Source organism: Callorhinchus milii, unplaced genomic scaffold, assembly GCF_018977255.1.
Source record: "Callorhinchus milii isolate IMCB2004 unplaced genomic scaffold, IMCB_Cmil_1.0 Scaffold2, whole genome shotgun sequence".
Classification (NCBI taxonomy): domain Eukaryota; kingdom Metazoa; phylum Chordata; class Chondrichthyes; order Chimaeriformes; family Callorhinchidae; genus Callorhinchus; species Callorhinchus milii.
In genome coordinates this window covers 101166434-101187753 of record NW_024704743.1, presented here as the reverse complement: position 1 = coordinate 101187753, position 21320 = coordinate 101166434, and the positions used below count along the sequence as shown (strand labels likewise).

General features: G+C 41.8%; 1 protein-coding gene across 1 annotated transcript in view; it reads right to left on the bottom strand.

The window, feature by feature from the left end:
- The window catches only part of mib1 (MIB E3 ubiquitin protein ligase 1), a 112630-nt gene extending 102377 nt beyond the window's left edge, over positions 1-10253 (bottom strand). Inside the window, exons 1-2 of the mRNA XM_007901642.2 lie at positions 9875-10253; positions 1605-1776 (exon numbers count right to left, since the gene is read on the bottom strand). Of these exons, the coding sequence (XP_007899833.1) occupies positions 1605-1776; positions 9875-10103 (401 nt within the window). The 5' untranslated portion in view covers positions 10104-10253. The remainder of the gene's footprint in view (positions 1-1604; positions 1777-9874) is intronic.
- Positions 10254-21320: the final 11067 nt, after the last annotated feature.

Below are 21320 nucleotides of genomic sequence, written 5' to 3'. Positions count from 1 at the left end.
AGAGGGACTGGTTGATGACGTCAGCCAGTAGTGGGCAGAGGATGGGGAGCTGGGTGACCAGTAAGTTGGTGGGGAGGGGGTCGAGGCAGCAGGTGGTGGGGTTTCATGGAGGTGATGATGGGTGAGAGGGAGGAGGGAGAGATGGGGAGGAAGGAATGTAGAATGGGGGTGGTGGTAGGAGGAGATGATGAGGAAGGTGAGGGGGCCAGAGAGGGTGTGGTGGTGGGTAACAAGGGGCAGGTGGATGAGGCTGCCTAGCGGATGCCTGCCACGGAGGAGGTAGTGGGTGGTGGAAAATCAATTTACTAGTTACATTAAAAAATCAAATTGCCTTCATCCAGATAACAGATAGATGACCTGTTCTTGAGCCTTTGCAGGCACCATTCCCAGAAGGTACGGAAACTCCTGGTCTGACTTTCCCACCTCTCCATCAACAAGATTTGTTTTTTTACAATATTGTGAACAACATTTAAAAAAAAACAAGTACAGGCCTGGGCCCCCCAAAATAAATTGGTAACCACAGAAACCAAAGTGGCATCGTATATTTTCCATTTTACCATTGTTGTCCTTTCATTCTTTTGCTCACACGTTATACATATGAAAAACAGAACTACAATGCTGTTGTACAAGTGCTCAAATAATGTAATATGTTACAGCAGTTACAATGGAATGCTCAATCTTAAGAGATTTAGCCATCTGAACAGGATTAACCTGGACATTAATAAGCTAAAATTGTGCAATATTATCCAATATAACCTCACCAAAACAGTTACCAAACTTTTTAACAAAAATATTGGAAATACTGCATCAAAATGTAAAGTGAGGTATCCAAAGATATGATGTGTCACAGGACTACTCACTCAACAGTAATTGTTGATTACAGATTCTCAAAGAGGAAGTTCAGTGATCTATGCCTGGCAACGTTGTTTTACACTGTGGTTACTGCGGCATTCTGATGACTGAGTTCATGAAAAGCACGTCAGCAGGAAAGCCCAAGGTTTAATTTTAAACGTATATGTAACTGAGGGGATTGCAGGCTGCCGTTCCCCTTTTTCAATGGTGTAAGTGAAACAGCAACCACATTTCATAAAAATATCTAGGTCAGAATATACCTTAAATACCCGGGGAAAAATGAAAACCAAAATTATTTTACTACGGTTGAGAAGGGGAATATCCCTGATCCAAGTCAACCTCAGCATACTCGATTGACATGGACAAACAGTATGCAGGGCACCACAGTAGGAATCCTAAAATTAAGAAAAAGGCCAGATTCCATTTCATCCATCCTGACAACAAACATTTTGTTCCTCATATGGAAAAAATACTTTCAAGAATTTTTTTTGGCAATGTACAATGGCTCGGATACCTCATATTCACAGACTATCCGCCTCTACAGATCACCAAAATTTCTGCTTCTTTGCCATATTAACAAGAAGGCTAACAGCATCAAGTATCATTACCACATTAAAGCATCCTGTGAGTCATTCTGAATTATGCAATCAGCCAAAGAGGACAATGATCATTAAGGTAAACAGGATAACATAGGCTTACTAAAATTCCAAGTTATTTCCCTGAAAAGGCACACACACACACAGTTCAGTTACCTCTCACTTCCTGGAATGGTAATTCTGTAGAATCTGTGCCTCAGATGATGCTTGTCTCCATGGTAGCAAACAGTACAAAGGTCATAATTTGTACACTCTGCACATTTCCAGCGAATGCCAATAATTGGTTGCTGTCGGCATGTATCACACATTGTTCCATCATGCTTGATCCCTAGAAGAAAGGATATCAAATTAAACTTTGTTCCTGTGTGGTTTTAAAAGTAAAGAAAGTTGAGCTTGGACTCCAACAAAACAACTAATTGCATTTATATAGCGTCTTTTACATCGGAAGGATGATCCGAGGAGCTGGACAATCAAAGGTATGCAATTGAGCCAGGCACACACACTTAATAACCACGATTCAACTTGTGTCTGGAATCTGCAGGAATAAGACACCAAAAGTATGGAGTTCATCGACAGATTACAGATTCTGGTAGCATGAAACAGACTAAAAGTCCAGTGTTCTATACAATTAAAACAAAGAAATATATATATTGTAGGATTCCATAAGTAATTTCAAAATTCAGAGTAATTTCAAAATCATTCAACAGAGTTTAAAACAATAAAAAAAAGTTGAGGATCTGCTCATAGCGCAGCTAAAATATAAACTTGGAATCTAAAATAAGATATTCGCAAACTCGAAATCCTGAAAGCTTCCAAATTCCTTGTACCTGCCATCCATCCAGTGATGACTCAAACCCGTACTTATCAGATGTCAAAAGGACCAACTAGTAACTGTCCACTTTGTGAGGGAAGTAAGTGGGGTCTCTTTGGAGCTGAACTGGCTCCAAGGTAACATAATATCTAACATATATATATATATATATAATATATAGTAAAGTGAATTGACTATATTTTGTGGGCGAAACTCGGTAACCAATTGTGCACAGCAGTGTCCCACAAACAGTCGCTTGTTAGGCACTTGAAGGGCAGACCAGTCACTGCGGGCAGGGACTCTTCCCGCTCAGCTCCCGTTAACCCTGCAAGCCAAAGCCCTCATGGATAGGTACATCAGAAAGAAGGTTTGCCTGACAGTGCCTTCAATAGAAAGCCAGGTGGTTTTAACTGGTTAGACTAAAACCACATAGTTTGGAGCCCCCAAGCCTTGGCTCTTGCCAACTTGTATCTAATACTCTCTGGAATTAGGTGCCCAGGATGCGTCCCTCCAAGGAGTGCATTCCATTCAAATGAATATCTCTGGAACTTCCATGTAGAGGTGGGATGCATGGAACTCGTTTGATTTGGATACTCTCAAGCATGGTGATGGGTTTCCACTTGTGTCAGAAATCTGGTTGACCAAAAAAAAAATAACTTAGCTAATTACACTTGCAATTCAAGTGATTCCAAATTTAAGAAACTGCTTTGAGTTCCATCACTCATTGTTATCTGAAGATGAAAGAATCGACAGTCAGTGAAGCTTTTTCTAGCCTGTGCAGTTCCAAATGAGGCAAATGATGTTTGTATCCTATTTTACTGTAAGCATACCAAATGCAGAACAGTCGCAAAGGATATGTCAACATTTTGGCAACTTTGACTTCTCAGGGGGCTTCACAAAATCAAGGAGCATTGTGCCAAAAAGATCAAATACAATCTCAGGATTTAATTATTTGCCATTTTGTCGAGTCACCACTAAACTATACTGACACTGAACAAAAAGTGTTTCTTAACAAATTACTATTGCATTAAAAGCAGTTCTAAAATCCATTAGCTAGTGGATGAGATTTTGAATGAAGGCAGCTGCAATCTCCCATTATATTCTATTTTGGTCTGATCCATTCTATTCACTGTGATCCTGATCTTCAAAGTCCATAAATTCTAACCAAAAGCAGGCTTAACTGAAAAGATTTACTCGACTGGAGGCTATCTTTGCACAACCATTGCTGCACACAATTTTAATGGAAATAATTACAAAACTCTTAGTACTCCATGTTTTCTGAAGATGAAAGTCAGTGAAGCTCTTTCTAATAGCCTGTGCAGTTCCAAATGAGGGAAATGACGCTTGGTATCCTGCTTAACTTTAAGCATATCAAACGTAGTGAAAACACACTTCACAGTATATCCTGTGAAAAGCTTTAAAACCCCTTGATGATGTGATAAGAACACTATAACAAATGCAAGGCTTATTAAATAATGAATATTCATAACACATTGAAAGACACAATTGTGTAAGATTGTCCTAAATTAATTTGAATAAGTTCAACATCATGTTATAGATACTTTAATAAATTTTGTCCAATTTCCCACTTAAATTGTGGCTCCAATACCTTGATATTATCACACTAAATGAGCCAAAGGGTGTTAGAAAGGTCCTTTTCATTGATTTCAAAACATCCTGTGATGACTTAGTGGTAAAGACACTGGTAAGATGGAAACCAGAAAGTCAACAACAACAAAATTACATTTAGAGAGCGCCTTTCACGTCGGGAGGACGTCCCAAATCGCTGAACAGTCAGGTGTCGGGGCCCGAGCATGGGGGAGGGGTGGGGTAGGGGTGAGGGAAGGCAGAGAGGTGGGAGGGCGACCAAAGGCACGGTCGAAGTGAAGGGTCTTGAGACTGGCCTTGAAGGAGGCAAGGGTGGAAGCGGGGCGAAGGAACCATGGGATGGCGTTCCAGAGTGTGGGGGCAGAGAGGCTGAAAGCCCGGCCACCAATGGTAGGGCGGGTTGGATGGGAGACATGGAGCAGGCCGGAGCCCTTTGAACGGAGGGAGCGAACAGGTTGGTAGGGAGTCAGCAGATCAGAGAGGTAGGAGGAGGCAAGGCCATGGATGGCTTTAAAGGTGAGGACAAGGATCTTGAACTCAATCCTCTGGGGGATGGGGAGCCAATGGAGTCAGGCGAGGGCGGGAGTGATGGGGTCACGGAGCCTGGTGCAGTACACGAGCTGCAGAGTTTTGGTCAAAGAATTAATGGTTCCAGGATATGAATCCTCATCTCTGGTGAGTTAGCAGTTCGGGCACTAAAATTGGCCTCAATGCCCATTAATTAAGGGAGAAATTGCTACTTATTGCTAACGAGAATTCCCTAATGGAAGAGTGCGCGTCACAGCCAAACCTGATTTCCCCACCCAAAATAAGCAGGAATCTTTCACCCTCCACCCACCCTTTTGGGGAGAGGAGTGTAAATCAGGTGACGAGTCAGGTTTGGCAGTGATGTGTGCTGAGGCAGAATAACCTATCAACATTCACTGGCACAGTTCATGTATGAATATTGGCCATTTGGGCACGAAGCCTGTAAATTAAACATCTAAATTAAATTAGTCTGCAGCTTGTTATTGCAAAATGCATTAGCTATTTTTTGAGAAAAGGGTCTTAGTGATAAAGCATCAAACATTTATACAATGCTAACCAGTGCTAATACTAGCTGGCTTGATGAAAGTCTGATTGTGTTTTTATTATACAGTAACATACTATTGGTAAACATCTGAGGATTGTTTCTCAATAAATCAGCAGTAATGCTTTGCAATGTTTAACTCTTTATTTACAAGTCACTAAACATCTGCTCAGAGTACTCTATTTCATAAATACAAAAAGTGTAATCAAACATCTATTCATTAAATTATGAGTTCATTTGGGGGATTACAACGATTGAGCCAGGAAACCTGAGAACCTTTCTCTTTTCAAAAATATTGTGTTTTATTGTCAACCTGCACTGTTGTACTAGACCAATTTAATGTTTCATCTGAGATATTAAATCTCACACCTCATACACCAAACCTCTCCTCCAGTCCTGCACTAGGCTTTGAGCTCATGTCATGTAGAACAGGAACCCATAACTTTCCAACCTGGAGGTGAGACTGCCATCAATTGAGCCAAATTGACAAAAAGAGGCTAGGATACTCAACCAAAATGGATTTGTATCCAACACTGGGTATGGTATGTGGTCCTGATGATAAATAATGATATTATTAGTATAAAATACTGGAATAAAGACAACTCTTCAAGGAAAATGTTGCCCTTTGATAGATGCTAAACTTTCCATCTAGCCAGCCATTTTTGATTCAAATACACTTATGTAGCAGTCCAACCTACAAGAAAGAACATGCATTTTTTCATGTCTTCTCACATCAAAATGTCTCAAAGCTTCACTGGCTAATTACCATCAACTGCAGTGAACTGGCTACACAATTGGTGTAGGTAAACATTTATTCCAAACTTCACAAACATATGTGGTGAACAACCAGGTAATCTGGATTGTTGTCAGGGCACTGGGACAAACTCCCCACTACTTTCAAAAAAATTGATAGAATTTCAAAAATCCACATGAACATTCAGTAGGGATCTTGGTTTAACATCTCTTCAAACAACAGCCACGCTTAAAAACGCAAATCAACCAATTAGCCGAACAGCCTACAGCGAGAACAAGCAGTATCCAACAGCAAATTTTCCTCAAACCTTTTTGGCTTCTTAGGGCTCATTTTGGACACAATAATTTTCTCAGTTAACAACTGAACTTATTTCCAAAGCTTAATCTAAGCTTTTTAATGTGTATAAATAGCCACTACACATGATAATAATCCTTGCATTTGATACAGCGCTTTTCACGTCGGGAGGACGTCCCAATGATGCAGAGTAATTGAGTATGCTTAGAAAATGAACAAGCAAGGGTGCAATATGAACATTGTTGTTAAAAAGGGAAACCATGATTTGGTCAATTTTATAACTTTCAAGTGGAATGCGTAACAAAAACAGAGAGAGCTGGGAAAACTCAGCAGGTCAGGCAGCATCTATGGAGAAAGGAAAGTGAGTCAACGTTTCGGGTCCACGACCCTTCAAAGCTCTCTTTGTTTTTGTTTCAGACTTCCAGCCCTGCAGTATTTTTGCTTTGTTCAAGTGGACTGCGGGGAGGGCACCTAAATACGTTAAAGAGTGCTGTTCTTTTTAAATACAAAGAATGGAACTCCCAAACATTGGTTGCTTTAAACATAGGAACTCAAAGAAATATGTGAACCTCTCAAAAAAAATTGTTTGCGTCTGCAAGTGATCAATTCCAGCAAACATTATTCGGAACACACCATCCAAGGAGACAGAAGCAGACAATATCAAAAGGAAGCTATGATACACTGGCAAAAGAAGCAATTGATACAATTAAATAGAACATCAAATAGCATGCTTCAAAGCTTGGGATCAGTCAAACGGACCAATCATTTCCAGTCTTGTACATTCCTACATTTAATTCTCTCTCCTATAACTCACTTTTACTAGTTTCAAAACTTCGCAATGCGAAGGGATTGAGGCAGAGTTCCATAGTTTCGGGGTGTAGCAGCTGAAAGTACAGCCAGCGATGGTGCAGTGGAAGGGACCAGAGCCAGTTGAGCCATGGTGATGGGTAGTGGAGTGGGTGTAAGCAAGTCAGAAAAGTAGGGAGATGTCAGGGCATGAAATAATCTGTGCCTGATCGTGAAGATCTTGACAAGGAGTAATAATAAACCAGTGGAGTTTAGCAAAAACTGGGGTGTTTGGTGCAGATGAGCACAAGAGCAGCAGAGTTTTGAATTAATTGGATTTTATGAATGGTGGAGCTGGGGAGACCGTCGAGAAGGGCATTGGAATAATCGAAGCAGGAAGTGACGAATGCCTGAATAAGGGTTTTGGCTGCATTGGGTGTGAGGTAAAGTCAGAGGCTGGCAATGTGGCAAAGGTGGAGGAAAGCAGTCCTGGTCTGGGACCGGATGTGGGGTAGGAAGAACAGCCTGGGTTATGCACAAGTTCATTAAATCTGAGAGATAGGCCAGGGAGGCTTATGTCAAAGCCGCAGGTGAGAAGACTTTGAAGGGAGCCAAGGAGTATGGCTTTGTCTTATCAACATTCAGCCGCACAAGTTGGGACTCATCCAGGCCTTGATGTCCGACAAGAAAGTAGACAGAACATCAACAGATCTGAGGTCACAGCTAGAGGAGAAGCAGATTTGGGCATCATATCAAATCAAAACATAATCAAAAAAGGCAGAAAAATTGGAAGAACTCCTGCTCCATCATTTTGTTATTTTTCCAAAACATGAAAGTTATATTATGTTTGTGGATTCCTGTAGCTCAGTGGTTAGAGCGCTTGTCTTGCAAGCAAGAGACCTGGGTTCGATTACCGGCTGGGCGAAACCTTAGGCAAGTTTCCTTAATCCACATGCCTGATAATAATCCCTCAAGAAAAAAAAACAATAATAAATTAGTCACTTCAATCCACGATTGTTTGTGAGGACACTGCTGTGCAGAACTGACTGCCACATTTTGCCCATAAATATACAGTCAATTCACTTTACAGTGTGTTCTGTGAAGCGCTTTGGGACGTCCTCCCGACGTGAAAAGCGCTATATCAAATGCAAAGATTATTATTATTATTTATAGTATATTCTGCAAAGCGCTTTGAGACGTCTAGAAGACATGAAAAGCGCTATATCAAATACAAGGATTATTATTATTATGTCGAAATGCAATTCCACAATAAGTTTAGGTTTCCAATAACAACAACAACAAAATTACATTTGTATACAGCCTTTCACGTTGGGAGGATGTCCCAAGGCGCTGGACAATCAGTATTTCGGACCAGAGCTGGGGTCCGGATTGGAGAGGGTGGAGAGCAGGATGACCAAAGGCACGGTCGAAGAGGAGGGTCTTGAAGGAGGCAAGGTGGAGGGACTGCGGGATGGAGTTCCAGAGGGTGGAGGCAGAGTGTAGAAGGCCTACCCGCCAATGGTGGGGCGAACGAGGTGGGGGATATGAAGCAGGCCGGAGCCCGTTGAGCAGAGGGAGGGGGCGGGTTGGTTGGGGGTTAGAAGGTCACAGAGGTAGGGGGACACAAGGCCATGGAGGGCTTTGAAGGTGAGGACCAGGATCTTGAACTGCATCCTCTGTGTGATGGGAAGCCAGTGGAGTCAGGCGAGGATAAGGGGAGATGAGGTCACGGAGGCCGACAAGCAGGGAGTTTGCATAGTTATGGATGCCTGGATGTTATGAATGCATGCATGAGGATCTCTGCGGCCTGGGGTGCGAAACAGTGTTTAGGTAGCAAAAGTTACCTAAATGGCTATCAATTACATCGACAGGCCCAAATGTCATTGAAGCCATTGTATATGGCACTTACAATAACAACTTTATACTTTCAATAACAGCCAACAACTAAGGAATTTCAATCACAATACACCAAGAACAATTCCTCATCGTTTTAAATGTAGAATCAGTCAGTGCATTTAATCTCATAAATGACGTAAGAAAAATGATGTTCACCAAAATCCTGAATTAAACTACTTAACAGAAGAACGATTGACTTCACCATCACAGCAAGTTACTGACATAAAAGATATGGGTATTGATGTACAACTCAAACAAACAAGTCTTTTTTTTAAAAAAAATAAAAGAGTCTATTAGAATTGTGATCGCTGTATCAAATGCGAGGAACACTACTGTTAAAAGTAACTTATTGAAACAGATCAAAGGTGTTGGAAGTAAAGATTGCACACAAAATAAAGAGTCCACTCCACTTTACGATATGCATTGTGAAGCGCTTTGGGACGTTCACCCGAAATGAAAAGCGCTGCATCGAAAGTACGGACTTTTTTTTAAAAAAAAAGAAAAGTTAACTTTTAAAGACGGAGCAACAAAAAAAAACACACACATACACATTGTTGGGAGTTTCGCTGATGAAAGTGACTTCGTGGGCGACGCCGATTCTGGTAACGGGTATAACGGGGGACGGATAACTGTTTATTCAGCCCAACAGGTTATTTGTTACTGAGCAACTAGTGTTGCCATTGCAATGGGGGGTAAAGCTCCAGACATTAATAAGGGGGGAAAGGAGAGGAGAGGGGAGAGGAGAGAGGGAGGGGAGAGCCGCAGCCCCGGGGAGAGCCCCAGCCCCGGGGAGCCGCAGCCCCGGGGGAGCCGCAGCCCGGGGGAGCCGCAGCCCCGGGGGAGCCCAGCCCCGGGGAGAGCCGCAGCCCCGGGGGGAGCCGCAGCCCCGGGGGGAGCCGCAGCCCCGGGGGGAGCCGCAGCCCCGGGGAGAGCCCCAGCCCCGGGGAGAGCCCCAGCCCCGGGGAGAGCCCCAGCCCCGGGGGGAGCCGCAGCCCCGGGGAGAGCCGCAGCCCCGGGGTGAGCCCCAGCCCCGGGGTGAGCCCCAGCCCCGGGGGGAGCCGCAGCCCCGGGGGGAGCCGCAGCCCCGGGGGGAGCCGCAGCCCCGGGGAGAGCCCCAGCCCCGGGGGGAGCCGCAGCCCCGGGGAGAGCCCCAGCCCCGGGGGGAGCCGCAGCCCCGGGCCCCAGTGAGTGCGCACAAAGCCCATTACCTGTGGGCGCGCTGTCCAGGATGCGCAGGTCGTAGGCCCCGGAGCAGCGGTAGTTGGCTGCCGTGCCGTTGTCCCAGACCACCACCACCTCCTCCGGGCTCTCGAAGCTGCGCACGGTGCCCACGTGGCCCTCGCCGCCGTCCTGTTTGCCCCACTTCCAGTCGGGGCCTCGCACCACCCGCGCCCCGACCCCCTCCATCATCACACGGTTGTTCCGCGAGTTGCTCATCGTGTCCTCTGTTCACAGCTGCTCATAGCAACGGAGGCCCTCCTCTCCCCCAAACGCTCACACTAACGGCCCGGGGCTGAGCTCCCCGCCGGGCCCAACCGTCCAGCCCTTCCCCCCAACCTCCCGGCCGGGATCCACAGACGCCGGCCGCCGCCTCCACCAACTCTCTGTCTGTCGGGCGATCCGGGAACCTGAGGGACCGTGGGGGGTTCTGGGCATGCGCATCAACCCCGCCAGGCCTACAGCTCACGCCTGCGCGTTTGCATCTTGTGACAAATGGGTCAAAAGTGCCGCCATCTTTCATAAGGGCAGAGAGAGAGAGAATGAATGAATGAATGAATGACAGGGGAACCTCAACCTGTTCAGTGAGGAGAGGAAAGGGAGGTTGGAGGTGGGGCGGTAGTTTGAGAGCAGCAATGGGTCCAGAGAGAGTTTTTTTTTAAAGAAAGGAATGATAATGGCCGTTTTTAAAGGGGTGGGAACGGCACCAGCGAACAGGTTTATGATGGCTGTGAGTAGAGGGGCAAGGAGGTGGAGCTGGGAGGTCAAGGAGAGGGGCAGGGATGGGGTCGAGGGAGCAGGTGGTCGGTTTCATGTGGGTCATAGTGGTGGTGAGACAGGTTCGAAGGTGTGGAGGGAGGGAGGGTTAAATAAAGCAGCACACCCCGCTGTACACCCCATTGTATTGGAGTATCAACAATGACGACTATGAGTTAGAACTTTAAAATAGTTGTTAAAAGAGGAGAAATTTTTTCACACAGTGAGTTATTCAGATCTGGAACGCATTGCCTAAAAGGGTGGTGGAAGCCGATTCACCAGCAACTTTTAAGAGAGAAATAGATAATTTTATTTCGGGAGGATCAGCTTGCAGGGCTACGCGGAGAGCACTGGGGAGTGGGATTGATTTGGATAACACTTTTTAAAGAGCCGGCACAGACACGATGGGCCAAATGGCTTTCTGTGCTGTATAATTGTATGATTCTATGAAGTCCCAATGTGGGGCTTGAACTCAGAACCTTCTGATTTAGAGGCAAGAGGGCCACCAACTGAGTGTCAACTGACTGACAACATTATTGGAGTGAAATGTAGCTATTCCAATTTCTGTTGGGTTTTGAAATTTGGGAAACAGTTCAACTATTTTGAGTAATATCCAATATTTATGTAGATCTTTCATATCGATTCTACAGGCTATGTTCCATTGATGTGTTCTATGGACCAATCAATTGGCAGAAAAACATTCTGATGTGCATTTCTATCCTTGCAGCTAAATTGGTAAATAGTAGTTTCAATATTGTAAGACAAAAACAATGATTCCAACAAGTCTAGCCTTGAATGTTAATTACTGTGGGCTGGGATTCTTTCTCCTGTTAACCCTGGAAGCCAAAGCCTTACTAGGTAGTGTGCTCCCAGCTGAACAATTCTTGCAGAAACCCAATCCATAATCTGGGATCCCCAAGGTTTGGCTCTTGACAAACTGCACCTAACTCTTGGGATTCGGTAAAGAACATAAGAATTAGGAGCAGGAGTAGGCCATTCGGCCCCTCGAGCCTGCCCCGCCATTCGATAAGATCATGGCTGATCTTCAGACCTAACTCTAATTACCTGTCCTATCCCCATATCCCCTAATCCCTCTATTTTTTAAAAATCTATCAGTCTCAGCCTTGAAGATGTTCAAGGACTGAGCATCTGAAGCCTTCTGGGGTAGTGAATTCCATAAATTCACTACCCTCTGAGTGAAGAAATGTTTCCTCAACTCTGTTCTAAAAGGCTGACCCTTAATTTTAAGACTGTGACCCCTGGTTATAGATTCTCCTACCAGGGGAAACAGACCCTCAGTGTCTACTTTATCCAGCCCTTTCGGAATCTTATATGTTTCAATAAGATCTCCCCTAATTCTTCTGTACGCTAGAGAATAGAGCCCTAGTTTATTCAGCCTATCCTCATAGGTCAGTCCCCTCATCCCAGGAACTAACCGAGTGAATCTACACTGCACCCCCTCTAGGGCAAGTATGTCCTTTTTCAAATAAGGAGACCAAAACTGCACACAATACTCTAGGTGCCGTCTCACCAAGGCCCTATACAGTTGCAGCAAGACTTCCCTACACTTGTACTCTAAACCTTTTGCAATGAACGCTAACATGCCGTTTGCCTTCTTAGTTGCTTGCTGCACCTGCAAACTAATTTTTTGAGACTGGTGTACAAGCACACCCAAATCCCTCTGAACACTAACGCTATTTAATCTCTCCCCCTCTAGAAAATAATCTGTAAGCACTGATCCTTGTGGCAGTCCACTAGTCACATCCTGCCAATTCGAGAATGACCCGTTTATCCCTACTTTCTGTTTTCTACCTGTTAGCCACTCTTCAATCCATGCTAATATGTTCCCATGAATCCCGTGGGCCTTAACCTTGTGCAATAGCCTTTTGTGTGGCACTTTGTCAAATGCCTTTTTAAAATCTAAATATACTACATCTACTGGTTCTCCCCTATCTAAGCTACTAGATACATCTTCAAAAAACTCCAAAAGATTAGTTAAGCATGACTTCCCTTTTGTAAAGCCATGTTGACTCTGCCTAATCTTGTTATGGTCTTCCAGGAATCCCATAACGACATCTTTAATTAAGGACTCAAGAATTTTCCCTACCACTGATGTCAGACTAACTGGTCTATAGTTCCCCATCTTTTCTCTCCCACCCTTCTTAAATAGTGGTGTTACGTTTGCAATCTTCCAATCAATGGGAACCGTACCAGAATCCAGAGAATTTTGGAAGATCAAAGACAAGCCATCCACTATCTCAGTAGCCACCTCTTTTAAAACCGTAGGATGTAGGCCATCAGGTCCAGGGGATTTATCAGTTTTAAGACCTGACAATTTATCTAAAACCATTTCTTTACTAATATTAATTCCCCCAAGTTGCTCGCTAACATTGTCTTCTTGGTTCCTCTCTATTCTTGGTAGGTTTTCAGTGTCTTCTAAGTACTCGTTTAATGACGCTTGCAGTCTGTCTTTATGTTCTTCGCTAGTTTGCCCTCATATTCCAAAGCAGTGTCTCTGGGGAGAGCGCAAGCATTCCATACCAAAACAAAAACCATACATAGTTAGGAACTCTGAGTAGCTAGGTTTTGGAGACTTTTAAACATAGCATTGAATTTCTGCATGTAGCTAACCAAAAATATGTTAATTCTGAAAATTCAGAATTCTGCATGCACATTGAAAGCCTAGGATCTATGAACTGTGATACTGTTGTTATCACATTAGCCAAGTTACAACTTGTAAATGAAGGCCAGATGTGTAGCAAAAAATAATAGCATTTATTTTTTTGAATGTCTTTGAATGAATGGTCTAAACCTCTTCATTGTAGTGACAAGAATAATTAATTCAAAGGTGATCCTGCTTCATGTTTTGAATATCAATAAAGCTCAGTTCATAGCTGACTAGTAGGGACAATAGCATTTGTTTTGATGGATGCTACAAACTCATTAAAGCCTTTAATCAAACCTAGTAGAACAACAAAAGTGCCAAAGTCTATTTGAGGATGAAATCCCAAGTACTAGTCCTCACAGCACTTACTTAGTCAAGTTGACACATAACGTGTTGACCCATGAGTGACTTGGACTAAAATGTTGTCAAATGTTTGCTTAGTCTTCTCTACATTTGAGATAACTGAGTCAGAAGTTACATGAGGACAGTAAAAGAAGCACATCAGATAGAAAACAGCAGAAAAAACAGATGGAACATATAAGGATGTGGTTCTATTTCACAGGAAATTTTAGGCAGAGTTTACATGTGATATTCATTGGATCTGATATTATAACATTGACCAGAGTTACACAATTATAAGATGAGTTCAGTTGAAGAAGTTCCTTCAGCCTGGTTTGTTCTAATTTTCCACAATAGACATCCTATAGTCCTCCCATTACAACATCCAGATTTTTTTTAATGTGTCCAGTGTCCTGGCCTCAACACCCTTCCCGGTAACCTGTTTCAATTGACAATTATGTTCTAGGTGCAAGGAAGGTTAAGAAAAATGAAAAATTGTTAAAGAGGATCAAGAAACAAATAAAGGTCTTCATGGCCTGACAACAACAACAAACAACATTACATTTATAGAAAGCCTTTCACGTCGGGAGGACGTCCCAAGGTGCTGGACAATCAGGGGTCAGGATCCGAGCATGGGGGAGGGGTGGGGTAGGGGTGAGGGAAGGCAGAGAGCTGGGAGGGTGACCAAAGGCACGATCAAAGAGGAGGGTGTTGAGACCGGCCTTGAATGAGGCAAGGGAGGAAGCGAGGTGAAGGAACTGTGGGATGGAGTTACAGAGCATGGGAGCAGAGAGGCTGCAAGCCCGGCCGTCGATGGTAGGGTGGTTCTGGCAGGCAACATGGAGCAGGCCGGAGCCCACTGAACGGATGGAGCAGGCAGGTTGGTAGGGAGTCAGCAGGTCAGAGAGAAAGTAGGGGACAAGGCCATGGATGGCCTTGAAAGTGAGGACAAGGATCTTGAATTCGAGCCTCTGAGGGATGGGGAGACGGTGGAGTCGGGCAAGGGTGGGAGTGATAGCGTTATGGAGCCTGTTGCATGAGAGTACACAAGCTGGAGAGTTTGGGATGATCTGCAGCTTGTGAAGGGAAGAGTTGGGAAGGCCGATGAGGAGGGATTTTCCATAATCGAGCCTTGATGTGACGAATGCGTGGGTAACGGTTTCAGCAGCCTGAGGGCTGAGGCAGTGGCAGAGTCGGCGAATCTCCTGAGCCTAAGAATCTCCGAGGGAGTTTCCTGCACAAATATTGCACAGACCAGCTCAGTCGTCACAATGGTCTTTCAACAAACATAGGAAATCCTTGAAATCCTAAATCTGGTTCCATGACTAATATTTTGAACAGAATAGGTGGAAAAATATCGCCTCCCTGGTGTATACCAGTTCAAAAATATAAGTCAAAAGTATAATTGCAAAGGATTTTCAATATTAAAACTCAGCAATACGATACTAATCCCTTTTCTAAGATTATATATTTAGTGAACTATTATTTTTGTAAGCAGAAGCTTGTGACAACACTAGTGATATCTCAGATACATACAATATTTCTCATATTCCCTGGTTTTTCTGATCCTATTTTTGAAAGCCACTCCCCATATCCATCCAGATAATACTATTACTCAGATAATAAAATAATACAATAATACGTACATTTATATAGCACCTTTCATGTCAGGAGGACATCTCAAAGAGCTTACATCATTGAAGAGATGAAGTGTGAGAAGCAATTATATAACCCAAGGCGATTCAGAATTGAAAAGTCTTACTGCAGAGATGACTTCATAGAGGTATACAATATTGATAAATTGAATAGAGGAACCTGGAAAATATTCATAGACACCAGGAGGTGTTTCTTTACACAGAGAGTAATCAACAGCTGGAAAGAGTTCAACATGAAAGAATGAAATAAACCAGGACACCTGAATCATTTAACAAATGGCTTGATAGCACACATTATGGTTGGTATTTTGGAAGTATAAAATCTCATTTAAAAAAATGGTAATTCACTTCATGGTTGTTTGTAGGACATTGCTGTGTACAAATTGACTGCTGTGTTCATGGAAAAATCACAGTTATTGCACTTTCCAGTTCGTGATAATTATTAATTATTATTAAACAGGTTGATGGTTTTCTTAATCCAAACCTCTTATGATCTCTTATGTACTTGTGAAATTTTGAAACCAAAATAATCATATATTAAATTCTGACATCTAACAGGAAATTGTAATGCCTGCCTTCTTGTAACCGGGAGTCAGGTTACAGTCTTGTTTCTGTCCATGAGCATTTTTGAGTTTATTGATATTTTAATCCTTTGGACACCCTTGCTTGTTTTTGTTTCATGTAAGCAGATGGTGAAGCAATAACATTGGTAAAGCATTAACAGTAAAGCACAACTGAAGCATTATAACAAACTTGATTTCTGTTTCACTCCCAACTTGTGTATCTGAGTAGCATTGCACAAAAACATGAGTCTCAAATACTGTACTGGCCCAAACATAAAAAAATGAAAGTGAATAAACTTCAGTGGTGGCTGCACATCAAACATTAGTTTTTACTAAAATAAAAATAAATGGCAGCCAAATTCACAGTGAGAAGCCTGAGAGGGAAACCATTCTCCAAAATCAGAACTGGTTTGCAGTCCAAACTGATGTTTACTGAAAAGTTTCCAGTTGATAAAATATTCTTTAATGATCAAAGAATGTATGCAGATAGGAAAGCTATCATTTGTATCTCTATGTGGTGAGTGCCTGAGCTTCTTCCGCTTCAATCAATAATTTCCCGAACAAACACTGTTGTGAGGAACTCAATGTGGAGCTCACTGCAAATCTATCTGTTACAGTTTGAAGCGCAACAAGTTTCTGCATTACTACTTCAAACTCTTCAATCTCAACAAATTAGGACTCACGAGAAGAGAGAGTAGAAACAAGAAAAGGCTTTTTAGCTCTTTAAATAAATTATGATCTCAAGCCTTATGTCAGTGCTTTGTGCTCATAATCTAGGTTTACACTCCAAAAAGTGTTTGGAGTGTGCTGTATTATTGGAGGTGTCATCCTATGGACACAACATCAAACTGAAATCCAGTTTGCCTGTTCAATTGAATATTAAAAAATCCATGACATATTTGCCCAATGTCTTGGCCAACAATCTCCCTGATAAAATTGGTCATTCACTTTGTAACTGTTTGCAGGACAATGCTGTGGACAAATTGATTGCTGCATTAGTTTATAAATACACAGTCCCGTATACTTTCCAGTGATTCCTGTGAAGTGTTTTGAGCTTCAGTGCTCCAAGATGCTACCCCACACGAAAGGTGCTGTATAAATGCAAGTTGTAGTTTGATGATGTTTTGAGACATTTTGACAATGCAATAAGGCACTATATCAAAAGTAAGGGTTATTCTTATTTAAATATTATAAAATTTCAAACTCAAAATATTTAGTTAATAATACTAATAATAATCCTTACATTTGATATAGTGCCTTATCACATCTTCTAGGTGTCTAAAAAGGGCTTCACAGAATGTAGGAACGTAGGAACAGGTGGAGACCATTCAACCTTTCGAGCCTGTTCCACTATTTAATCAGATCATGGCTGATCTGTACCTCAACTAATCCTTTCAATTCCAATTTCCCTCTTTCTCCCCATATTCCTTAATACCCTGACCCACCAAAAATCTATCAACCTTATTCTTGAAGGTGTGAATGGATCCAGCATCCACGGCTTTTTGGGGGAAAGGATTCCAGATTTTCACCAACCTGAATGAAAAACGATTCCTGATTTTACTTTTAAAAGGTCTGGTTCTAATTTTAAGACTATGTCCCCTTGTTTTGGATTCCCCCATCAGAGGAAATAGCTTCACTGTATCTACCCTATTGAATCACTTCATCATTTTAAATACCTCAATCACTTCATTCCTCAACCTTCTAAACTCAAGGGAATACAATCCAAGTTTTTGCTGCCTTTCCTTGTAACTTAACCCTTTTAGGCCTGGTAACATTCTGGTAAACCTGTGCTGCACTCCCTTCATAGCCTATATATCTTTCCTGAGGTGTGGTTCCCAAACTGAACGCAGTACTGCAGATGGGGGTCTGACTAACTCTCTATACAGCTGAAGCATTATTTCTTCCCCTTTGTATTCCAGACCCCTTGAGATAAGGGCCAACATTCCATTCGTCTTTTGATTTTTTTTGCACCTGGGAACTAGTTTTTACTGATGTGTGGATTTGGACACCCAAATCTCTTTGCTCCTCCACAGTTCTTAATTTCTCCCCATTAAGCAAATATTCTGCTTTATCTTTTTTCTGTCCATAATGGATGACCTCACACTTCCCTACATTGAACTCCATCTGCCACAGCTTTGCCCACTCACTTAATCTGTCTAAGTCCCTTTGTAACTTATACCGTAAAATGAATTGACTATGTTTTTGGGGCGAAATGTTATGAATGAAGTAATCTTACTTGCTTCTCATATTGATCTAATATCCGACAATCCGTTTCATTAATCTCAGTATCTATCATTACTTAAACAGTCAACAGAAATTGGAAAGGTAAAGTTAGAGAGATCTGATCTGAATTAGTTGATCTCAACCAAGGTCCATTAACAATGATACAATTTGCTTCAAGATCTCGATTTAGGGAGAGGAAAATCCACCAAGGCTCAAGCTCCTGCTTGCCATTTAGCTGTAGTTTAGAAGATGTGATCAGGTTCGGCTGTGATGTCTCCCACAGATAAATGGCTTCTCGATACACCCTTAAAGAATCAATTTGAACAATGGGAATTTGGCCTCGGTATCATAAAGTACTCGAGTCCAGGGGGAGAAGTAAAAATAAGTCAAACATCTTCTGGAGAGGATTTAAAGAAGAAGGAATAGGTAGGGAAAGAAGAAGTCTAAGAGAAATCACAAAACTACAGTTTTTTAAGCTAAAAACCTGTTTTAAATAAGAATATTTGGTTTGGGAGTACAAGACCACCATCTACTGGTCAAATGACCATTTTATACGAATAGAATATTACATTTATTTGTTTCAATTTATATAATCTCTTTTTTGTTAGCAATCAACAGCAGATTAAATCGCAGTATATCAGTGATTATTATGTAACAGTTTTCATTACTCAGTGAGGGAGTTCTAGAGCATCAATTGCATGGAGTTCCTGATAACTGATACCTAACGCTGAACACAGCACAAAATGTATTTCAGCATCTTCAAAACATTCAAGGTCAGTCAAAATTGTTGGAAGCAGTAATAGCAGACGCCATTTAGTGCCAAATGTGGTTGTGTTTTCTGAAATAAAAAAGAAATCGCAGTTTTATGGTACCCATAATGTTGAAATACAATATCTCAAATGCTTCACAATAATTCGGAGTCCTGTAGCTCAGTGGTTAGAGCACTCACCCACAAGCGAGAGGGCATGGGTTTGATTCCCGGCAGGGCGAAACGTTGGGCAAGTTTCCTTACTCCACACACCTCTGTTTACCTAGCAATAAGTAGGAACCTAGTTGTTGGTCGATTAGCTTTTCCGGGGGTAATAATTCCTTAAAAATAAATAAAAATTTGGTCACTCAATCCACGACTGTTTGTGGGATACCGCTGTGCATAATTGGCTGCCACGTTCGCCCACAAAATATACAGTCAATTCACTTTACAATACATTCCGTGAAGTATTTGAGATGTCACAAAGACATGATTAGGCGCTTTATCAACTGCAAGGGTTATTATTATTATAATTTATTGTCAAACGTGGTAATTGTTTGTAGGCAAATCTGGTAGCCCTTGATGTGACAAACAGCCATTTAATTTGAAGGGTTGTTGGCTAGGACATCGGGCGAAACAGCCTTGGGATCTTTAACCTGAAGAAAAAACACACAAACATCAGTTTAACATCTCATCTGATTTTAACTCTTGAGTGGAGACAGAAAAAAAGTCACACAAACTTAATGTCTGGCTCATAAGTAGCTATTTGGGAAAAGTGTCTGTTTGACACAGAGGCACATAAGCATATTGTGTAAGTAAATTATGTGAAACATTATTAAATATCATTAAATATTGTATTTTTCTAATTCTATGTTTAGCCAAAACTGCTCTGCAGTGAAAGGCAAATGAATTGGAAAACAGAAATGGAACTGTAGACATTTACAGCATGTTCATTCCATCATATCTGTGCTGGCTCTTCAAAAGAGCGACCTATTCAGTCTCATTTATCTGCCTTTGCTTCAAACCCCTCCAAATTATTTATTTCAGATACCTATATAGTTTTTTTTATTGAAAGCTCATAGGGATTCTGCCTTGAACACCCAAATCGGCAAGGTAATCGCAAATTGGTTAGGCAGATCCTAACAATACTATGTGTAAAAAAGACCTCCTAATCTCCCCCAAGCTTCCTAGCTAACTATTTTAAATCGATGCACCATCAACACTGACTTACCAACCCATGGAAATAAATTTCTCTCGATCCGTTCTATCAAAACCCATTATATTTTTTAAAACTTCCATCAGGTTTCCTCTCAGCCTCTTCTGTTCCAATGGTAATAAGCCCAGTTCTTCTCAATTCTGCTCAGAGGCTAAACCACTCATAATATAATAATAAATAATAATCCTTGCATTTGATATAGCGCTTTTTCACGTCTTCTTGACGTCTCAAAGCGCTTCACAGAACATACTGTAAAGTGAATTGACCATATATTTGTGGGTGCATATCGTGCGCATCCGCATATTCTCACAGAAAATGACCCCTTCACTCTCTCCATGACTCCAACATCCTTCCTAAAGTGGTTGACTAAAACTAGACACTGTGGTCTATGAACCAATTTATACAAGCATCATCTTTATGATTTTATATCCTATGCCTTCCCATCTTTATAGATTTATGTTTGTTAACTGTTGGTTCTCATTGCTCTTCTGCACCTTATGCAGTTCTCATGTTGCTGTAATTCTTTGACTGACCAGGCAGTGTGGCTGTAGAGCAATGTTTGCTAAATACAACAGGAAGGTACAAGTGCCTCTCAGAGAAAGAGATGAGGATTTTAAGAAGACAAGAAATAGAAAAGGAAAAATAAACTGCTTACAATGAGGATACAACACAGTTAAAAAAAATGTACTGCAACACATAAATAGTCCAGTAATCGACATTTTCTTTTAGACATGAGTCATTAAGTTGCAAATTATTAATCCTTCAGTGTGAAAATGATTCTAAGAAGTGAACATAAGCCTCAATGCAGCTTCAGGGTACAGATAAATTAGTTAGGGCTCACTTTAATTGTACAATCATTCCCAGGTATCCATTATTCTCTATGAGGCAATTTTGCTTGAAGTGCTTCATGCAGCCAAATCCATGATATAGATTAAGCACTAAAATTAAATGATACTTTTAAAATTACATTACATTTATTTATAAACACGCAAAGACAAATTGGCTAAAATTAACAATCGGTGCACAGTTTATTAGTGCTTAGCCCTCGGCAGTGAATTAGGTAGATGAAGCAGACTGAGCAAAATAACATGACATTTAAGCAGAAATGAATTCTGCAATAACATTGTCATGAAAGCTTTTCCCGTTCTTTAAGACTATATAACAAAACTATTTGTGTTGAAAAGCATCATTATATAACAAAAGGAAGCAAAATTATTGTGAAGATATGTCTGGCTTTTCTGGGTGTATTCTCGTTGCCAATGGTGATAATC